General features: G+C 38.0%; 1 protein-coding gene across 1 annotated transcript in view; it reads left to right on the plus strand.

The window, feature by feature from the left end:
• Positions 1-19,113, plus strand: part of ITGA8 (integrin subunit alpha 8) — a 180,973-nt gene that overhangs the window by 52,335 nt on the left and 109,525 nt on the right. Inside the window, exons 12-13 of the mRNA XM_007196424.3 lie at positions 7,083-7,288; positions 9,525-9,716. Coding sequence (XP_007196486.2) covers positions 7,083-7,288; positions 9,525-9,716 — 398 coding nt within the window. The remainder of the gene's footprint in view (positions 1-7,082; positions 7,289-9,524; positions 9,717-19,113) is intronic.

Raw genomic sequence — 19,113 nt, forward strand, 5'->3', positions numbered from 1 at the left:
GAAGGCCGGGGTGTTAGGTTAGGTGAGGGAGCAAAACACAATAGTATATGGGGAAGAGTGTCCAAATTCCCAGCGGAGCGGGGAGCTGCTGGCATAGTCAAGGAACATCAAAGAGGCTTGGAGAGAAGGTCTGTGAGCCTCTTTACACAGCACCACACGGACACTGCCATGGATAGAATGAGTCTGTTTCCAAGAGGGACACGTCATCTTGAAAACCCCTGGAGGAATCTAAGCAAGGGAGTGGCGTGCACCCACTTTGGTTTTAGCCGCCACGCTCTGTTCCGTGGGTCTCCATGGAGTGAGGCCTTCTGGGAGCCCATTGCCATAAGCCGGGTGAGGCAGGACAGTGGCTTGGACCAGAGCAGTGGCAGGAAGAGTAGAACTGGTTGCACTCTGGGTCTATTTTGAAGAACGCAAATCTTATCCTGCATAAGATCTTTGAACGCAATCTTATCCTGGATAAGATCTTATCCTGCAGATAATTGAAAATGAAGTTGCTTTAATCTTCAGCCGTCTGAATTGCGGAAAGGACGTAACAATTAGGACCACCATTCAAAATGAGAAACCTGGATGGACTGTATCTGTTTTCAGAGCCTTTTAGTCATTTAGAAAGAAAATGGTGGAGGAAGAACTTGAGGTCCAAAAACATGGCGTACTGTCCAGATATAGGAAGCCCATTCTTTAGTGAAAACAAAAAATCTGACAGTGGCCCTTGGGATAAGTGTAGACACATTTCCCTCAACAGATAACAACACAACACGTGTGAGGGCTTCTCTCCTGGGAGCCAGGCAGCATTTTTTTAGGGCACAGATCACCCAGTGTGTTTCCTTCTGTAGTTCACTCCCTTTTCAATCCTTTGAGCTTTCCCCCCAGTGTCACAATACGCCCTGCAGGGTACCATGTCCTTCCTGAAAACACATTCATTCTAGTCTAAAGAAAAGTTTTGTGACAACGTTTATAGGACATTTTTTTTTTTTGCCACATTAAGAAAAAAAAAAGAAAACTTGTGAAAAAAGGACCTCATTGGTTTCAAACATAGGAATTTTCCAGTGATGATTTGTTCTTTCTTGATGTTCTTAAAAATTGCTATGCACATAATTTCTTTTTATTAGGCAGTATATTCTGAATTCTTTAGACTACATTGAAAAATACATCTATTATCTTAATATTGTCATTCTTAAAGAAAAAATGCCTATAGATTCTCAGTCTGTATACTGTTTGCTGCTCTAATTACTTCGATGCAGCGTACATTCATGGTCCTATAATCAATGAGTGTGCTCTGGAAGCCATTGAGAACATTGCATCCCAAATAAAGATAGAGAACTCACGTAAAGTCTGAGATTACAATAATGCATATATAACTTGCCATCATTTTTGCAGCACCTGTTTTTCTAGAACAATCACCTGATATTGTTGGCTTTCAGATAGACACAAATAGGGAAAACATGGCATCTTGTGCTTCTAGGTTTATACTTGATCCCAGGACGGGGCCCTGAAAACCACTAATTACTGTGACAGCCCGTGTCCTCACCTCCCGGGGTGGATATTCATCCGCAGGGAAGGTACAAAACAAGCCATCAGGGCAGAGACATAAACATGTAATCCCTCAGAAATCTTAGCAGAATGAGAAAAAAAAGGCAGTAAATCATGCATGTGTCCTTGACTTTTCCTAAGCTCCTGTGATGGCTCCACGTCAGGACATGTGTGGCCCTGTTTTGACAAAGAGTGCTTTTGTCATTCTCAGTTTCTGACAAGATTTCTAGCAGGGACCCTAAGGCTAGAATAGGATTTGCAGCAAACACAAATCTCTATCTCAAATAAAGTTTTCCTGGATATAAACCTCAGTTGGTTAGCAGTTTCAAATGCAGAAATCTTGATTCTCCATTGAAACATGGAATTAAGCAATCAGATTTTATCTTTATCATGAATGATTAGCAGACAGTGTTTTTATTTCTCTCAAAGTACCTTTATGTGTAATAAGTCTAATAGCACAGGACAATCTGTACTATAATCCAATGAAACTACCTAAAATTCACCAATGAGGAAACTGAGACACAAAAGTTAAGTGAATTGCCCAAGAGCACACACTAAGTAGGGGAAGGTCTTGATTAGTTCACAGAACTTTTGCTGACTTACCTTATAAATTTTTTGTTCACTTATATACAGAGAACTCTTTACTAAGCTCTATAAAATACCTAGTAGGAAAGCACATATATAATTTCAGTCTTCAAGGGTTTAAAATCTGTAAGAATTAAGAATTTTTAATCTAGTAAGTGAGTACGATGACTGACATGCCTCTCACTTACTTTTTAAAATTGGGAAACAAATAAATTAGTACACTTGTCACTGAAGAAATCCAATAATAACCTGTAAAATATTTTTAAAACAAAAAACTGTGTATATTTAAGGTGGACATGTTTTGATATACATATACATAGTGAGATGATCACTAAATTCAATCTAATTAACATCTCCATCTATGTGATTCATCTGTATCCATCCAACTGGGTGGTCCATCCATCACATAGTTACCGTGGGCGGGGGGTGTGTGTCTGTACAGTAAGAGCGCCTAAGATCTACTCTTTTAGCAAATTTCCAGTATACAATATAGTATTATTAACTATAGCCACTATGCTGTACACTGGATCTCTAGAACTTATACATCCTACATAGCTGCAACTTTGTACTTTTTGACTAATATCTCCCCATTTCCCCAATCTCTCCACCCCTGGTAAACACCACTCTCTACTTGTGTGAATTTCACTTTATAGATTCCACATATATATGCACATATAGACCTATCTGTACTCATATTCATGTAAAAACATACAGATATTGTCTATAACATGTATATAGATATACATATACATACACACGTAGAATACACATGGATTTCAATGACCTTAAATAAGGGTTGGGGTAGAAGAATAGCATATACATGTGTTTAAGTGTTTACTCTGTTTTGCTCATTGATAAGAATCTGTTTATTAAGTGTGCATTTTATTAATTTCCATTATTTTTATAAACAAGCTCATACTTCCACTTTATAAAAATATAAAACCATCATTTCAGTTATTTTCACCCAAAGAACTTTAAGATTGTCTTTAATGATGCTAAAAACAACTGACTGATAAAAAATTCAGTTATGAATGGTTTTCAGCATCATGGCATATAAGAAAAATCAGTTTGTTTGATTATATTAAAAGTAGCCCTACTAGGCTGCTGCATTTGACCAAGTCATTAGTTTAACTCATAAATAATTTTAGAGAGTCTATAACTCCAATTTTTAAAAAATTCACAAAGCCCTTTCTAGCTTTCCCAGCATTTATCAGTGATTAAGGAATTATAAATGAGCATTAATCAGCAGAGTTTCATACTAGAATTGAGATTTAATTCCCTTTCTTTACCCAATTTCTAATTTTCCAATAGCCTTTTTTTTTTTTTTTTTAATAGCCTGAATCTTTCAAGTCTTGGACCTGAGTGGATGTTGTACAGTGACTCAGAATAGGATTAAGAGCAGCAGTCGTCTAGCTGATCATTCATGGTTCAGAAGTTAGGACTCACATTTTGTGGAACTGAACCAGACTTCCCTTTCTCCATCCGAGAGATAACTAAGTACTATTGTACGCGAGACTACCTAGTGAAGTTTCTTTCACAGTGTATGTCATCCTCTCTATCCACTGTGCAACAAAAGCAAAGTCCCTACAAATGCTCCAAAACCCACCATCAGGGAAAAAAAAAAAAGACAGTGTCGTTAAGTAATGTGACCAAATATATAAACTGGTGGGGATTTCCCCAATATATTTTTTTTCCCCCAATATTTTTTTATTTTAAAAAATCTCCAGGTGTTAACGAGTGGACTGCAAAAGTTTAGACCAAACAGTTACGTGCATGCTGGTTGGTGGTTGATCTTGTCAAGCCTGTGACTTATTTTGTAAAATATAAACAAGCTGGTGAAATTAACTTCAGTTATCTTAAGATAGCCAGAACTACCAAATCTTTCAATGTAAACTCTGTTAGGCATTTCTGGACAAATTTAACAGCAAAGGGAGATAGTATTTTCCTCTTGAACCTAAACAAGCAAATCTGTTTTTTTATTTTCTTATGGCTTTTTGAAACAAAATATTCATACTATTTGAGAAATTCACAGAATTACAGTTTTATCCATTGGATTGTTTTAGCCTCTGCAGGGCCAAAAGGAACTAAATTTAGAGAGATTCTTAGCAGTTAGTTAACTTGAGAGCATTTTAGAGAAAATTTATTTGAAAGGAAGCAGCTTTGAGTAACTGTGTTTTGGTGCTAGATTTACTCCAAGTGGGTTCTCTCATAGAAGAGAAATCATTATGATTCAATTAAGTAGAAAATCTAGAAAATTAAAACATAAAGAAATTGCAAATTGATTTCTGTAACATAAATGATAGGCTATATTTGTTCTCACCTATCATAAAACAATTATATTGATTAGATATCAATTCTAGTATACAGCCTCCTAACCTGCATTCTCTTAATAACTACATTCTGCAAATCAGTCACAGGCATTAGCATGCACTATGGACTATTGTGAAAAAAGAAGAAACAGAGACGTGTCTATGTTAAATCAACATATTAAACACCATTTGGCTGTAGAAAACTTGAATTCAGATTCTTCATAATGAATATTCTCACTGATGGGTTCCCTCATCCCCCCCCCCCTCTGTTTATCACTCTATTTATGCTTTGCTCTTCAGGGAAATATTTATAATGTTTTGTCTCAAAGAACATGTGAAAGAATGAGAACCTGCACCTTGCATTGTATTATTAGAGTGGACATAATACTTTTTTAGACATAAAAAAGGACGCAAATAAAACCTGTGTGAATGCTACATAGAGATGTAAAGAAAACTGTGCTCAAATATTAGACATTTCAGATAAGATGAGATTTAGTGTGTATATCCTACTTTTATAAAATGCCTTTACATAATAACTTAGATCTCATCCAAACTACCAGCATGACACAAACAGAAAAGATGGTTTTTAGTGAGAACCTTATCATAAATATTGCTTCATCATTGTTCTTTCTTGAGATTACATGTATACGTATAAAATATGATCTACTTTATATATATTATATTCTTAGAGTGGCACCCAGTCTGTTACACAACTACTTTTTCGGAAGCTCAGTAAAGAACGTCTTTACTAATAAATATTTTTAAAACTTTAAACTTGAATTGGGTATATTCTAAAAAAGGATATGACAAGTAAATTTTGAAATAGCCTAATAGCACGCATGGCCTACCGCAGTGGTTTTTCAATGAGTTTTTGGCCCTGTGGGATCGTAATCAGAAATACATTTGACATTGCAACCCACTACACACACACAACTGAAACAAAAGGTTTCATGGAACAGTATTCACCCTTAGTATGTGTAATGCATTGACTCATATTTTCTATTGTATTCTATTTCATTTTTTATAATTGCTTGTCAAGACCCATTAAATTGATTTCACAATCCACTAATGAGTTGCAAATCAAGATTTAAAAACACCAGCCTAAACAATAATATATACTGTGACTCTTAAGTGGTACTGCTGACATAAAATATTATTGACACTAAATGCAAAATATTGCACAAGGCACATTGAATCAATTGAATCCAAGACAGTTATTGTCTCTCAGCTTTATGAGAACACAATTATAAATTAAGAACAAATGTCTTTCTCCGTTTTTGGCGTTTAGAACATTTTAGAAGCCTTACACTTAAATATCTAGGGAAATCTATTTCTACGAAAATAAATCAACATTGTCACAATAGTCCAAGAATCCAAAGATCCCATGGATGTGCTAATCTTTCACAATCATAGGTCGAATAATTTTGCATTTCTAGAACTCCACAGTGTTGGCAGTGAGAAACGTAGTGAGGTGATGTGTCAGTCCCATGTCCCTCAGGGACCAATTGTATGGCTTTGTTCCTTCTGTTGAGAATGAGAAGATGGCCCTACTCAGTCTCTGCACTAGAGAACCAGTGGTTTTAGACGTCTTTGAACTACAAGGCAGCAACACACACAATTAGGTGTTTAACAAATGTCTCTTCATACTGACAGTAATAATAACAGAAAGGGAGGCAACCAAGTTCCTCCAGGGCAAAGCCTGAGGCCTGGCGCAGCCCCAATCCCTGCCTTACTCTTGGCCTAGATAGAGCACAAAAGCACGGCAAGTAAATGCATTTGGAACATTTTTTTAAGATTTTTTTTGTTTTTTTGATGCGGACCATTTTTAAAGTCTTTATTGAATTTGTTACAATATTGTTTCTGTTTTATGTTTTGGTTTTTTGGCCATGAGGCATGTGGGATCTTAGCTCCCCGACCAAGGATCAAACCCTCACCCCCTGCATTGGAATGCGAAGTCTTAACCACTGGACCGCCAGGGATGTCCCCATTTGGAACATTTTTAAGAAAACGTTTTACCTAAGTGTGTAGCAATCCAATTGCTATCTCTTTCTTGAAATTTTTTCAGCCTGAAAAATTATCTACTGGTTTTCTGCTATAATATCTTCACCTACAAAGAAAAACTATAAATTCTCATTTGGGAGGAAAATTTTGTTTTCTAGCTTTCTAGCCAGTATGAGAACCTTCTCTGGCCTCTGTTTTATTTGAATGGAGGTAACAAAAGAAAAGAGGAGGACAGACTTTATTTTAAACCTTATTACTGCAAGAAAACTTCATAATATAAATGTATAGTTAACTAAATTGTAGACAAATTCTCATCCATGTTTAGAAAAACCTATTTAGGTCTTTCTGATACATTTTACTTGTGTAAGTACATTTTCTGGAAATGCACCAAAGAGCTGAAAAGGGTGAAATAGCTGTGGTTTTCTTAAAGTAGTAATTTTTAGCATAGCTAAAAAGTTCAGTGTGATAATTTAACAAATCTTATTTTCTTACAGCATTCTATTCCGTAGACATAACAAAGCAATGAAAGAAATATGACAATTGTAAAATATCCCTTGGAAAAGGAAATATACCAGTGGAAATGTACTAATCTAGTTGATTAGAAATCTACCCAACAGCATCTCATGTCTGTGTTGACCTCTTTGTTCCCTGCAGAATGGATGACATATTGATCGGGGCACCTCTCTTTATGGAACGTGAATTTGAGAGCAACCCCAGAGAAGTAGGGCAAGTTTACCTGTATTTGCAAGTGAACGTGCTGGCCTTCAGAAATCCGCAGATCCTCGCAGGCACTGACATTTTCGGGAGATTCGGTAGTGCTTTGGCACATTTAGGAGACCTGAACCAAGATGGATACAATGGTAATTTACACTAATGCATGGAAATTACTTATGTGCCACAATTTCATGTTACTGTTGCATGACGGAAACAAGAGACTTCACGGTGGTGTGTGTGGTACAGTTCTTCTGATTGGTCTTTAATAAACTATCCAAAATCTCAAGGCAATTTAAACTTTAGTTTTGGCTAATATAGATGTTACATGGAAATTTTCTCATGTTGATTTGGGGTGTCATATGACAGCTCTAAACAAAACAGCAGTTATTTTTAAAATTGACATACAGATTTATGACTTGAAAGGAGTTAGAGAATGTACTATATGTACAGAGTCAAAACAAATAAATACATGTTGATATATTAGCAAGTGTATTGCCTTCTGAGTAACTCATATGGCTTACGTACAGGTTATGCTGAATTTTAATTGATCTCTCAACTTCAGCTTGAAGGCACTCTCAATGTGCACTGTTAAGCAGTGTTAAATTCTTAGTTTAGGTTTATGGTTCTTTAAGTTAGGAATTTATGAATGCCTTCTAAGTACCCTCTCCTCAGAAAAACATGCCAGCTCACACAAAATTTTGCATACATTTTCAGGACCTTTAAGTTAAGAACCAAGGTAGAGTGGGTTTCTTGAAGTTCCAGGGAGTAACAGGAATTGGCTCCAACAAAATAGCCTAGGGAGTATTCCCATCAAATCAAAGTATTCATTAATACCTTCGGCAAGTAGTCACGTACTTTTATGATTTCCTTGAAAAAACACGTCTCAGCAATGTATAGTTAGTAACTTTTAAAGTACCATAAGATATAAATGCATACTAAAGGCTCATGGTTCCAGGGAAACTTTTTTAAAAAGAGACAAGTTCATCTTTAACTCATTTGTTGCTTTCAAAAACTGCCCTATTCCTGAGCACCAAATGAAATAAATAATGCTAAATTATCTGTGTAGTCATCTTTTTCATCATCTCTTCTATTTGTCTTTTCTCTCAAAGCCTTAATGATACTTCTAAGAGCTAAGAGAAACATTTCTAACAACCTAAAAGGAGTTGTGCCTCTCTGAGCCTTGGTGTCCTTAAAATGATGCCAAAATGCAATGTAACCAGGGGACAGATATAAATTCACTGACTCAGAGGATGTGAAGAAAGTACCCCTTTCCACCTACTGTATGGCAATATCTTTATTTTCCACAACGATCTGAGTTTTTTGACAGTTTATCCTTACCTGTTAAATGAAAGTGGATTTACGATCCTTGTTATGTAGTGAAAATCAGTTTACAATTCATTCAGTCTTATCAGACTTACTTAGGAACAAATACAAATGGATCAAAGACAAAATGAGGACACATACGGTCCTCTGCAGCTTGGGCTGTTATGTTGCTGTGTTATTGGTGCTCTTTTTCATGTAAACCTAAGGTGTATTGTTTAGAGCAATCCTGGTGAACACAATATATGGAAGGTAGTTTTCATTCAGTGCTATGTTTAACAGGGAGACAGGCGATAGGGTTCTCTCTCGGTTTCCCAGAGTCCTCAACTATGAAACGGGTCTTGCCTACATCATGGGATGATGTAATCATTCAAGGATATAATATTTGTGAAAGAGGTGGTTTATTTCTTTTAACAAGAAACTCTTAAGGACTCTGCAGAGGTGCCTCATCTGGTCTACCCAGCCCATTAATCTGACCCAGCTCTACCTTATTACTCAGTAAGCTCCCACATAGATCACCTTCTGGCTGCTCTTCAGGTGGGCCAAGCTCCCTGCATCCTTGGGCCTTTGCACAGTCATTCCTTCTGCCTGGAATGCTCTTCCTTCTGATTCCACATGGTCAGTTCCATCTTGTCCCCAGATTTCAGTTTCAAGATCAGCCTTAGAGACACCTTGTCTGACCACTACATCTAAAATAACAATCCAATCACTTTCCATCACATCAATATTTTTAAGATTCTCTGCATAGCATTTGTCACTTTCTATCTTTTCTTGATTATTTCTGTATTCAAATTGTCTATTCCCTGCACTAGAATATAAACTTTTGAAAAGCAGTGTCTGGTTCGCCGTTGAACCCACTGTGCCCAACACATAATAGGCACTCGATAAATATTTCTTGGATGGATGAAAGACAACAAATAATTTCCTCTTGTTGCAGTACTACAGATTTTCATGGAAACCTTAAGAAGCCCTTTGGGCTGTTTGGTACTGCTCTTCGATTGTACTTAACTCTCTTTCTAAAATACTCTTCCTTATTTAAAAGTTGTGTGTCTCTGTTTGTAGATATTGCCATCGGTGCGCCCTTTGCAGGCAAGGACCAAAGGGGTAAAGTGCTCATTCACAACGGGAACAAGAATGGCTTAAACGCCAAGGCTTCCCAAATTCTGCAAGGAGTGTGGGCCTCACAGGCTGTCCCTTCTGGATTCGGCTTTACTTTAAGAGGAGATTCTGACATAGACAAGAATGATTACCCAGGTAAGTTCTTCTTTCTTTTCCTACAACAGAGTCTGCTTCCTAGAAAGAGCTATTCTCTGGATGATGCATCGTGTTTAAGCAGTTCTCTTGTACAGGTTAAGGCCAAGCTTGCCCATCACATGGGCTCTTTGGGTACCATTCCAAAGCAACTTTCATGAGACTCTGAAGACAGACAAAACAAACACTCCTTTTCCTGTCAAGAGATGAAGTTAAAAAAGCAAGATGGCTTTTAAAAAACTACATTGGACATAAAACTTATCAACTTTGCAACCAAAGTTTGTAATTTGAAACTCAGTAATCTGGTCTCCACTGACAATGACAGCCTGCATCAGATGACTTTTCAGAGCAATTAATTTTAACCCCATAATTCCCTGTTGAGCTCACAGCTCCTATGAATTGACTTATGAACCTCAGCACTTCTGTCATAAGCTCATGGTTTTGGAACATAAATATTTTCCAGCCACGTTTGGGGGTTTTCCGAAGATAGAATGACTTTTAAAGCAAAGCAAAAAGAACTGGTTCGTGATACAGATCATTACCAATTCTTGATTGCTTAATTCACAGTGAGGATTCAGTGGAGATCCATACAGCCCAGTGAGATAATTCATGTTTTATGTACGCTGTATGAAAATATAGATTTGTCTTAAAGGATTGTTTCAATAATCGGGGTTGTTAGCAGACAACATTAGACTTCTTGGTTTTATGGTTCAATTTTCCCTTTTATGTTGGTTATTTTAAGATGGTTTCAAGAAATAGTTAGAAATCATTAATAGTTCATTGACAGCTTCAACCATTTATTGAGACCTTGTCTCTTTCCATCACCCCTCCCCTAATTGAGTATTTTCCATATGTAGAGCATTTGCTGGTTTGGGGCAGCATTCCAGTAAGCTGACTGCCTAAATATACATCACTAATTTCAATCCTTTGACTTTCTCTTCCCCTCCAGGATTAGGCAGAAAGGATACTGCAACATATTCTTATAAATTTGCCAGGAATTTTCAATGGCACTAACATAGATGTTGTAGTGGGCTCAAAGCGGATTTAGAATTATATTGTATATGAATGGGTCCTCCTTGTGGCAATTGCAAGAGCATCTAGTGAAATTCATTTTCTTAGTTTATATTATACTAGCCTAATCAATGATTGGTTAGGTTTTCTTTTGGGGAGGGGAGTCTCATACATAATATATTCACTTTTAAATAATCCAAAAATTAGATCCCCTATGTGATTTCTTCCCAAACTATGTCAGGATGATTAATGAAATTCAATTCCTGGGTCACAGTTTTAGAGAAACAGTTATTTTATTTTACTTTTTAAATTTATTTTTTTAATTTTTGGCTGCGTTGGGTCTTCGTTGCCGCACGGGCTTTCTCTAGTTGAGGCGAGCAGGGGCTACTCTTTGTTGTGGTGCACGGGCTTCTCATTGCGGTGGCCTCTCTTGTTGCAGAGCACAGCCTCTAGGCACGTGGTCTTCGGTAGTTGTGGCGCGTGGGCTCAGTAGTTGTGGCTCACAGGCTGTAGAGCTCAGGCTCAGTAGTTGTGGCACACGGGCTTAGTTGCTCCGTGGCATGTGGGATCATCCCGGACCAGGGATCGAACCCGTGTCCCCTGCATTGGCAGGCAGATTCTCAACCACTGCGCCACCAGGGAAGCCCGACACTCTACTTCTTTTTGGGAAACATCAAACCAATATCAATATAACCATATTAAAGTCGGCAGAGTGGCTGTGAAGGGGAAGGGAAATCAGACTGCCCGGGTTCAGATTCCCATCTGTCACTGATAAGCTGTGTGGCAGTGGACATGTTAATTGATTTCTCTGAGCTTCCAATTCCTTATCTGGTATTATGGGGCAAATAATACTGACTTCACTGGACTGTGTGTACTAGCACTTTCTAGGTTGGGAGAGGATTTTTACAAAATGTTGTAAAATGGCTTAGAATAGGAAAGAAAACCTGTTTGACTAACATAAACAGGGTCAAAGCTACTTTACTTCTCAGACATGCTGGGCCACGTAAGATGTTGAAAAGCTGCATTGTAGGATTCTGGAGATGGACGGCGCAGGTTTAAAACTTGACTCCACTGCTTTCTAGCTGTATAAGAGTAAGACAATTCCTTAACCTCTCTGAACTGCAATTTCCTTATCGGTAAATTCAAATAATAATATGTTGGTATAAAGATGAAATGAGATTGTTTATCTAACATGAAATGAGGTGAGGTTTAATATGAGATTGTATAGAGCACAGTTTAATAAATGGTAGCTCTTCAATCAAGTCTTAAAACGAGACTATATTTTGGAGGTATTCTTTTTCTTAGTTGATATTATTACACTAGTTGATATTATTTTCTTTTGCTTATTCAATGTCCACGGTCCCCAATCTTAATTTACACTACTACCTTTGCTTCCCCTGCCCCTGCCCCTGCCAAATAGGAATATGAGGATAAGAACATAACTACTGGGACCTGCCAGGTTGAGAACCACCCATCAGATTCCTGTTTCTGGACCCTCACTAGAAGCTTCTGCTCATATGAGGTTGCTGCCCTGCTATGATGTAATCCCACCACTCAGCCCATCCTACTTCTGCCCCTAAGTGGGAGATGAGGCATAAGGGACTTCCCCCGTATCTCACTACTGTGATCTGCTGGGTACCAAAGATGGAAAATACTCTTTTCCCTCAGCCCCGTAGCCAATTAAGGATACTTCATTTCATATCAACTGGGGCCAAACGAGGGTGATGACGATGGCAGCTAAGAGGAAGGAACTGAGGAAATCATGTAAATAGGAAATAGGCAACGCTTGGTAACGACTGGCTCTAATGGAACGTGGAGGAGGTAGGAGTGGGGAGCGGTGATGGTGAAGATGACTCTGGAAGTTTGGTCCCACGTACCTGAGAAAAGTAGAGTTTAATGGACCAACACGGGGAGTTTCAGCTCTAGAGACACAGAGGTTCTACCCTAGAAATAATATTTGGAGTAATTTTCCTAACATCTAGCTTAACCACTCAGTAATTTTTTAGACTTTTTCCAGTAAGTATTGTCGTCACACACATACATAAATAGCAGGCATAAGTACTTTCATTTCTGGCACCCAAATTCTCTTTTTCTAAAAGAAAAAAATACAGATGTGTTCAGGTTTCTGTATTGGTGCTTTTTGGAAAACTAGGGTTGACCAGAGGAGTATCTTGCATGCATTATTTGAGTGATAGCATTTCAGAGAAGAAACAGCTGTGATAAGGAAGAATCTCTAAAATGCAATGATCTAGTCTAATCCCATTAAGTTGATTGTATAACAAGGCCATCTGTTAAATGCACAGCCCAGACATTGCAGGGTGGAAGTGGGTAAGTGCAGGTTTTGTTGAGGAATAGAAATCTTAACAGGCAATAAAAACTGGAGGAAAACATGGGCTGAATGCCAAGACTATCATTGTCTTGCTATGGCCCCTATTAGGCGATGATTATATCATGAAGCCATCTCAGACAATTATACCAAATGACATAAAGTGACCTATCATGTTTTAATGAATGTGCTGTGTGTGTGTGTGTGTGTGTGTGTGTGTGTGTGTGTATAAGCAAACAACCAAGCAAGAGAGAACCTACACGCAAGAAGAAATCAAAGGGTGGCTTTAACCAAAGAGAATAATGCATTTTAATCAAACCCTGAGCTCCTTGAAACTGATTTGAAGTTTAGTTGAACTAAGTTCAAATCTTACAGTCAAAGTTTATTTTTACTTCTCAAAGTGCTACTCAAGGTTTTATGAAAAGCAAAACATTGTTCTTCTTGAGCAAGATTTTCATAATTTCACTATAAACACATTAGACATTAGAATATTATATTTCTTGTAAAAATATCTTATGAAGTTAGATTAAATTGAATTAATTAAATCAACTGAAAGAGTTCTTGGACTTGAATCCAACAATGTTGTAAAGTAGAAGTAAAAATGAATGCATAGATCAAAGACTTGAGTTCTAGAACCAAAACTTTAGTAACTCAGCCTCCCTGGGCCTTGCTTTCCTCACCTGAAAGTGATGTGGATGTACGGAATGCTTCTCCAAGGGGCTTTTTTTCTAAAGTTGTTTTTTTTTTTTTAATTAATTAATTTATTTATTTTTGGCTATGTTGGGTCTTCGTTTCTATGAGGGCTTTCTCTAGTTGCGGCAAGCGGGGGCCACTCTTCATCGCGGTGCGCGGGCCTCTCACTATCGTGGCCTCTCTTGTTGCGGAGCACAGGCTCCAGACGCGCAGGCTCAGCAGTTGTGGCTCACGGGCCTAGTTGCTCCGCGGCATGTGGGATCCTCCCAGACCAGGGCTCGAACCCATGTCCCCTGCATTGGCAGGCAGATTCTCAACCACTGCGCCACCAGGGAAGCCCTCCAAGGGGCTTTTAAAACTCTAAACTCTGATTCTATAATCCAAGATCTAGACTTACTGCCTCCCAGGTTTCTGTAATATTGGGTAGATTATTAAGGTTCTATCTTTGAAAAAAACCAGGATTTAATAAAACCATACAAGATTTCTCCTTAACTTTTTCTTGAAAATAATTTTTAACTGGCAGAGAAGTTGAAAAGTTAGTACAGAGAGTCCTGTAAACCCTTCACCCAGTCTCTCTTAATATTAACATCTTGTATAGCCATAGTAAATTGGCTATTGACTAATCTATAGACCTATTAGAAATTCTAATAGAATTTCCCCATTTGTTCCACTAGTGCTCTTTTTCTAGTCCAGAATCCCACCCAGGATCCCACACTGCATTTGCTGTCATATCTCCTCAGTCTCCTCCAATCTGCGACCACTTGATCCTTCTGTGCTGTCACCACTTTGACACTTTTGAAGAGTATGGTGAGACATTTTGAAGAATGTCTCTGAATTTAGGTTTGCCTGATGTTTGCTCATGATTAGATGGAGGTTATGTATTTTTGGCAAAAGTGCCACACAAATGCTATGCCCTTCCCCGTGTATCACAGCAGAAGATGATGTCTGTTGTCCTTCTACACTCTGATCACTTGCTTGCAGTGATGTCTGTCAGCCGGGTTTCCCACTGTAAAGTTACTACTTTCCCCTTTGCATAATAATTATCTTTGGAGAGATACCACAACACTATGTAAATATCCTATTTCTCATCATACTTTTGCCCACTAATCTTAGCACCCATTGGTGATTCTCGCCTACAACCATTATTACTGCGTCATTGTGATTTTCTATTTCCGTCATTCCTTCTACACTTATTAATTTCAGTTCTAATATAAGAAAAAGATGTCTCTTCTACCTGTTTACTTATTTATTCTATTTTTTATATCTTTGTGGACTTGTGTATGTTTTATTTTATGGGCTATAATCCATTACTGTATTTATTTATCTTTGTTGCTTAAATTGTCCTATATTTGGCCATTGGGAATTCCTGCCATTTGGTTCCTGTGTTTTTTCACCATTCCCTATCCTTTTATGAGCATATTCCTTACTTTCTGACACCGCAAGATACTGCAAGCTCATTTTGTATTTGCCCTGCCCCAGCCCTGGAATCAACCATTCTTCAAAGGGCTCTAGTTCCTTTTATTGAAGGATTGTATTTAGAAACCAAGATCTGCATACTAGGTGCACTCATGGCTGCTAGGTTGTCAAGATAAGACTTGCAAAGCACTGAATTCTATAGATTGCCATATTCCCATACACTGTATTACATTTCAAACCATGTGTATTACTTGAAATCAACAAATTACATTTTTATTTTTCAACCTATATTTTGTAAGTTAGCATTTTCGCATTTCACTTGTCAACAACAGGTATTTGGGCAACATTAATATTATTCAGCTAATGTTGAGAACAACTACCAATTTTCTCCATTTTTTAAAGATGATAATAGTAGCATATTTACTGATTATATGATATTCAAGAAGACTGTGCTTTGGAAATACAATTTATTAACTTACTCAACAGATACTTATCGGGTGCCTTTCATGTGCCTGGCGCTCTTCTAGGTTTTGACTGAATTTGACAAAGATCCTGCTCTCATGTGCCTGAGTTTAAATTCTAGCTGTGATATTGGCTGACTGTGTAACCCTGACAAGTTACTGAACTTCCTCAAGCTCTAGTCGTCATTGGTAAAATGGATATAACACTGCCTATTAATAGTTCCCCCTTTAGAGGGGTGTTGCGCTACCATGTGAAAAATAGAGAACTAATGAGAACCTACTGTATAGCACAGGGAACTCTACTCAATGCTCTTTGGTGACCTAAATTGGGAAGGAAACCCAAAAAATTGGGGATATACGTGTTCGTATAGCTGATTCACTTTGCTGTACAGCAGAAACGAATACAACATTGTAAAGCAACTCTACTCCAATGAAAATTACATAAATAAATAATAAAGAGGTGTTGTGGATGTTAGAAAATATATATAAAGCAGTTAGCATTGTGAATAGCACCTAGTGGCAATCATTAGATATTAGTTATAAATGACACGTTTATACTATTTTGACATAATCCGTGCCCTTAAGAAACAATGCAGTCATGGAGACAAAGTATCCAACAATTAACTAATACAAGATAGCATGTGAGAAGAGTGTTAAGAAGGTTAAAATACTATAATGAATGAGTTTAAAAGAGAAAGTACTTCTGGCTAAGGTGTTCAAAGCTTCGTGGGGGAAGTATTGGTTAAGTAGAGTCTTAAGATATAGGTATGATTGTTAAGTGGTGATATGGAGAAGGCATTCCAGAAGAGGAACAGAGCATGAACAAAAACTTAAAAATAAGAAAAGGCAATTTTGGAAGTGATTTGGTCCAAAGTGATGGGAGCAAAAATGGAGAGAGTCAACAAAAGTAAGATTTGGGCCAGATAATAAAGGGCCTTGAATAGCATGTCAAATAATTGGTACTTTATTAGGAAACTAACAGAAAAAGATAATATGTCTTATCTTGAAAAATGACACTTTAAGTACTTCAGTCTTTAGCAATGGCTAGAATGAGCTGTAATAGAAAAGAAACTTGAGGTCAAAAGCCATTAAAGTGTCCTAGGTAAGAATAATGCACTGAACCAGGTGAGTGTAGCAGTGATCCCAGTGCAGCCTGGAGGTGTTTGGGGATAAAGAGCCTCAGGGCCACCTTCAACTGCTGTTTGAGGGATGAGAACCGTTGGGTAAGCATCCAGCCTCCCATCTTTCAGGCAGACAGTTTGGGGGCCATTGTACACACTTCTCAAGAGATCCCATCTAACTCTTACATGTTAGATTAAGGACAAGAAAAATAAAAGTTTTAACTTTACCCTCACTTTTTCCTCCCTAAGTACTCTTTCTCTCTTTAGGTAGATCTGAGTTTCTGACCTATATCATTTTCCTTCTCTCTAAAGAACTTCTTTTTAACATTTCTTGCAAGGCAGGCCTATTGTCAATAAGTTCCTAAATTTTTGTTTGAGAAAGTGTTTGTTTCTCCTTCGATTTTGAAGGATAATTTCATAGGGTAAAGAATTCTAGGTTGGTGGGTTTTTTTTCTCTCAACGCTTTAAATATTTCACTCTACTCTCTTCTTGCTTGCATGGTTTCTGGGAAGAAGTCACATGTAATTTTTATCTTTGCTCCTCTATAGATAAGATGCTTTCTTGCCCCAGCTTCTTTCAGGAGTTTTTTCTTTATGTTTGATTTTTTTGTAGTTTGAAAGTGATATGCCAATGTGTAGTTTTGGGGGGCATTTATCTTTCTTGATGTTCTCTGAGCTTCCTAGATCTGTGGTTTGGTGACTGACATGAATTTGGGGAAATCCTCAGTCATTACTCTTTCAAATATTTCTTCTGTTTCTTTCTCTCTTTCTTCCTCTTCTGGTATTACCATTACACATACGTGATACCTTTTATAGTTGTCCCACAATTCTTGACTATTCCATTCCTTTTTTTTTTCAGTCTTTTTGTCTCTTTGCTTGCCAGTTTTAGAGGTTTCTATTGAGATATCCTCAAGCTCAGAGATTCTTTCCTCAGTCTTATCCAGTTTACTAATAAACCATCAAAGACAGTTCTTAATTTCTGTTACAATATTGTTTATCTCTATCATTTCTTTTTTGGTTCTTTCTTAGAATTTCCATCTCTCTTCTTATATTAACCTCCCTTTCTTACATGCTTCTATTCTTAAATACTTTATCCAGTAGAGGCCTTAGCATATTCATCATAGTTGTTTTAAATTCCCTGTCTGATAATTCCAATGTTCCTGCCATATCTTAATCTGGTTCTGATGCTTGCTCTGTCTCTTTCAACTATGTACATTGCTTTTTAGTATGTTTTGTCATTTTTTTTTTGATAGCTGGGCATGGTACACTGGGTAAAAGGAACTGCTGTAAATAGGCCTTTAGTTAATATGGCAGTAGATGTTGGTGAGGAATTGGGAGGGGAGGAGTGTTTTATGCAGTGTGATTAGGTCTCAGTCTTTTAGCGAGCTTATGCTTCTGGACTGTGACCTTCACACGTGCTTCTTCGTTGAGACGGGATGGCTAGAGTGGGTTGAGGTTGGGTATTTCCCTTCCCCAAGGTTAGACTCTTTTTCCTACCCCAGCAGGTCAGGCTCTGGATGACTAGCTTCTCCTGAGGGTAGACCTTAAGATGAATGAGTGCTCTGGTGTGTTTCAAGTTGATTTCTTCTCCCCTCCCCTTGCCAGAAGTACTAGGAAATTGTTCTTTGATGTTCCCTGGGAGAACCTGGTAGAGATCCAGGAGTAAAGCCTAACGAAAGTGTACCCCTACCTGCACCCCTCATGACTGGATCCCTGGAGGGGTTTAACTTTCAGAGTTGTCCACACTGAGCCTCCTGCAATTCACCAGTAGAGTCTGGGTTTCCCTGCCCCACTCTGGTTCCCGTGGAGTTGCTGCTCTGAGAAGCTGTGAGTCTCTGCACGTGCCTGTCTGTCTCTCCAATGTGGAGGCAGCAGATTGCCCTGGGATCTCACCGCTCGTGTGGATCTAAGAAGAGTGGTTGATTTTTCAGCGTGTTCAGCTTTCTACTTGCTTGGATGGAGTGGCGACTTCCAAGCTTTTTACATGCTAGGCCAGAAACCATAAGTCTGACAGTTTAAATCCGAACTAACTACCTTCCAAACATTCAATTGTAGAAGCTGGCTTCTTTCTGAAACCCAAGGAAACAGTAAATATGACAGGATATCATTTATCCTTGATCTTAGTTGTAAGTGTACAGTTAAAACTCTCTGGCTGGCCATGGCTCCTTTTATGGGTGGGTGGGCGCTGGTGAGTGGGAGTTAGTTCCCCTGTACTTAGAACCTCTCCTTTACTTCTGAGCTCCTGGGGTGTGTTCTTCATATAAGTCATTTTTAATTGATGAATATACAATTTCAAAGTTGAGTGTAATTTGCTTGAAGCATCCCTTCTGTCTTTGCACATCCTGGACATCTTCCCGGGAGTTCACTTCCCAC

Source organism: Balaenoptera acutorostrata, chromosome 3, assembly GCF_949987535.1.
Source record: "Balaenoptera acutorostrata chromosome 3, mBalAcu1.1, whole genome shotgun sequence".
NCBI classification, from domain to species: domain Eukaryota; kingdom Metazoa; phylum Chordata; class Mammalia; order Artiodactyla; family Balaenopteridae; genus Balaenoptera; species Balaenoptera acutorostrata.